Source organism: Benincasa hispida, chromosome 10 (genome assembly GCF_009727055.1).
Source record: "Benincasa hispida cultivar B227 chromosome 10, ASM972705v1, whole genome shotgun sequence".
NCBI lineage: Eukaryota > Viridiplantae > Streptophyta > Magnoliopsida > Cucurbitales > Cucurbitaceae > Benincasa > Benincasa hispida.
Window position 1 is genome coordinate 52,275,149 of NC_052358.1, and position 3,801 is coordinate 52,278,949.

The 3,801-nt window shown below is 35.1% G+C and overlaps 1 protein-coding gene across 1 annotated transcript in view; it reads right to left on the reverse strand.

Moving 5' to 3' along the window:
* Positions 1–3,150, reverse strand: part of LOC120089143 — a 37,905-nt gene extending 34,755 nt beyond the window's left edge. The window contains exons 1-2 of the mRNA XM_039046559.1: positions 3,079–3,150; positions 2,934–2,984 (exon numbers count right to left, since the gene is read on the reverse strand). Of these exons, the coding sequence (XP_038902487.1) occupies positions 2,934–2,984; positions 3,079–3,150 (123 nt within the window). The remainder of the gene's footprint in view (positions 1–2,933; positions 2,985–3,078) is intronic.
* Between the last annotated feature and the right edge of the window lie 651 nt (positions 3,151–3,801).

The window sequence follows — 3,801 nt, forward strand, 5'->3', positions numbered from 1 at the left end:
CCTCTTGAACCTTGCTTCGAAGAGAATCCAAACATAAACACAATTTTCTTGTAGATTGATTACAATCAATATCCAATGATAACTATAATAAGCAACAAATTTTGAAATATTAGTATGTGTATAATGCAATTAAAAATAACTTAAGAACTTGTATCTACTTACCCTGTGTTATATGGAATGAGGACTAATTGGCTAAATTAGCCAATTCTAGTAGATTGGATAAATTTCTAGATCGGATATTGATAACGCAGAAATACACGTTATCATAGTACTAAGTTCTTAAACAATGTGGATTGCGATGATAGAACATGATATAAATTACGTCCATTAAGTATAAACTCTACAATATTGCGGTCGCATGCGTCCAACGCTTAGGGCAGTTGATCTCTATATTTTTGTACAGAATAATGCGTTAACGCAATGCAAAAATGCGATCATAGGAATACATCGGTCGAGTGAAACTTCACCGCAAGACTTTACGTTGATCGTGCTCGCAAATATCCACCCAAGAAGGATCACCACAATATGGTAGACGCATCCGGACGAAAGGACAATTAAGATCGATGGGACAGAAAGTTGACAGCAGTCGGATCCAAATTAAGTTGACAACTGATAACGGTCACAAAGTACATCTAGCTTATTCGGTGACAACTATCCGGTGCATCATTCAGGAATTAAAGTTGTCCCATCTGTACAACCAGGAGAGAGAAGCCGCCTTTCACCTTTGATGCCCTATAAATACCAAGTACATTCTTTAGAAAAAGGGTTAAGAAGTTGATTACTTCATCACCTTACAAGTTCACACTTTTGTTCATAGTTTTCTTTTCCATTTCACGGCGAGCTAGAGAAGAGTGGTGACGCCGGAGATCGTCCAAGGTAGCTCAAGAGAGGACCTTGGGGTGTAGAGCAGAGAGCAGGTTGACTCTCGCGAAAGCGAGAATATCTTTAGAGCATGAGTAGAACAGTATAACAACTGGTGGCAAGAAATTGCTCCAGGCCCTTTACTATACTTGCATTGTTTTCTGTACTTCATCCTTTATCTATCAATGTAAGTTATATTTCTACATCTGCTCACTCTCTTAATACGCATGAGTAGCTAAACTAGTTGAATGAATTGAGAGGAACTAAGCTAGCATGAGCTAGGAAGTTCATTGCTTGCGATTGTCTTATTTTATGCTGTGCGAAACATCCCTTTAGAGTTGCTCGAGAGAGAATCTAAAGAAAGAGCCTAATGTCTCGAGAGAGCTAGGTTAGAATCTGACTTGAAAAAGCAAGATTAGGTTTGCATAAACAAGAAATAGAGACCTAGAGATAAGCTCTGTTTGTCAACTTGCATCGCATGCATCCTAGGAATAGGAATGATTTATGCGGTCGTATATTTGTGTGAATGTCATGTTGTCATCGCATAAATAGAAATAGAGGTTTATGTGTAAACCCTGTAGACTTATCGCATACTTGTCGCATGCGTTCTAGCCTTAGGCCGAGAGGTGGTTTACTATTGTATGCATGTTGCATGATCGCAAGGCATGAACGCAACCTAGAGAGTGTTAGCCGAAACCCTTCTCAACCCATTCACCGCATATCCATCGTATTTCCTGTTGCCAACTCTTTTCGAACTCTGCCTCATTTATTATATTTTCATTAACGCAACAACAAACCAGCCACCTTATTTATTTTACTGGTTACTGCAAAGTTTTCATAAGAAAATTATCAATGCAAACTATTTTCACAAGTCCCTGTGATCGACCCTAGACTTACTAGGAAACTCAAAGGAATTTACACTTGGATTCCGCTGGGAAAACTTGAGTGCACAACGTACTTCTCACCAACGCATATCATCCATATTCCACACTTAAAAAATCATGCATTAGATATCTTGAGACTTCACGTGTGGCGATATTCTTGCTTGATCAATTATAAAAAACTTCTTCATAATATCACGACCACATTCATCCCTAAGATACCTAAACAAAGTAAAAGTTATTATTTATCAACATGAAACAAAGTATACATGAGTGAATGTAGATGAGTAATACTTACACAATGTATGTCAAAATACACATGTAGCCTATTTCAACCATATTGCAATATTGGAGCAGATCATCACGGCTTAAATAAATAAATTTATCTCTTCTAAATATATGCTCGTCCAAAGGGATATGGATCATGTCTACATCGTTCATGTTATGCATGGCATGTCCGTTCAATAATTTGATAGTACCATTAGCGTTCGTATATTTGAAGACTGGCTGAAGCTCTTAATTGGTGAATGATCCTACCATAATCAAAGTTACAAAAATTCAAAGTAGGAAAAAATAATAAACAACGAAACTCATAAACTGAAAATGAAACATATTTTTTCTCGTCAACCATAACTACAAGTTCACCAGGCCATTTTACGAAGTTGCCCATTGCTTGCTTTAGAACTATATTTTACCCTTCATAGGAATTGATATAGGAAAATCTTCTCCAATGACAATGTCAATCAGAACTTTAACAGTTAAGCATGACACATCATCATCAAATGCTGTGGCTACTGCAACAATATTATCTACAGTTCCTATAGCCAAGTGGTATGGTATCCCCTTAACAAATTTAAAAGAACGTATGTCATGCATGGTTAATCACGTACAATATGATTAAAATTTAAAAGTCACAATAAATAAATTACCTCCAAAAATCTTCTTTAGACATCTTCTCAGTATCTTCTTTAGATGCACTTAGTGCAACACTTCCAACAGATGATTTGGACTGATGAGATTGTTTGCTGTGAGTTCTTTCTCTTAACATTTTACCATGGCAAACATTTTTTTTTACTAGAGCCTTCTTCAATTTCTTGGCTCATAGAGGACTTTGGTTTACTAATTTGAAATATTGAGAAGGGAAACAAAATCACTCATTCCTCTAACACAACCTCAATATTCTTTCTGTACCCATGCTTCGGTGAGAACATCTTCACCTTTATGAACTTCAGCCAATTTATCCTGTAAAACATATTTACAATTTTTCACACAATATCTATTCATCTTAAACTTATATATATATGTCATTCTTATATTTTGCATAATATATACTTACAATCTGATTGACACATTCTCGAGTAACTTCATCAAAGTATTCATTATTTTTCCTTTTCTTGCTTCTTTCCATAAAGTTGCTCGATAAGAAGGGTCATTTGATAGGTTCTACATGAACATACATATTAATTAGCATAAACATATTAGAATAAAATATTTAATTTAAGTCAAATAACTCACTAATTCTTGGGCAAGATTCGCATAGCCCTTTTGAGAAATGTGGTGATTATATACACATTTCACATGTCTTTCTTTTTGAACACGACTGTTTTTCTGTACAACAAATCTCTTCTCTTTTTCACCTTCTCCACTTGTCAATCTTCTTAAAATACGTCCAATGCAATCTGTCTATCTTCCTTCCAAATCCCCAAGATGATATAAATTTCCAGTTCATCAATAAATGCTTAAATGCTTAGACTTACTACCCTAGTTCATATGCATACAAAGAGCTTTGAATGGAAGTTCCAGTTCATTTCAATTGATATAGTAAGCAATACATTTTTATAATTAAATACAATTTTGCGAGAGAAACCTTTGCCAAAATAAAAATAAAGGTTTAAGAAATTGTTATTCCCTTAGATCACAGTATCTCATAAGTTCAAGATTAGATCGACATATGGATAAATAATACGCCAGACACCAATGAAACAAAACTTGTGTGAAGTCGAGATAATATAAGAAGCTATAGTTGAAACAATGCTTAAATATCCAACGCCATAGCTGA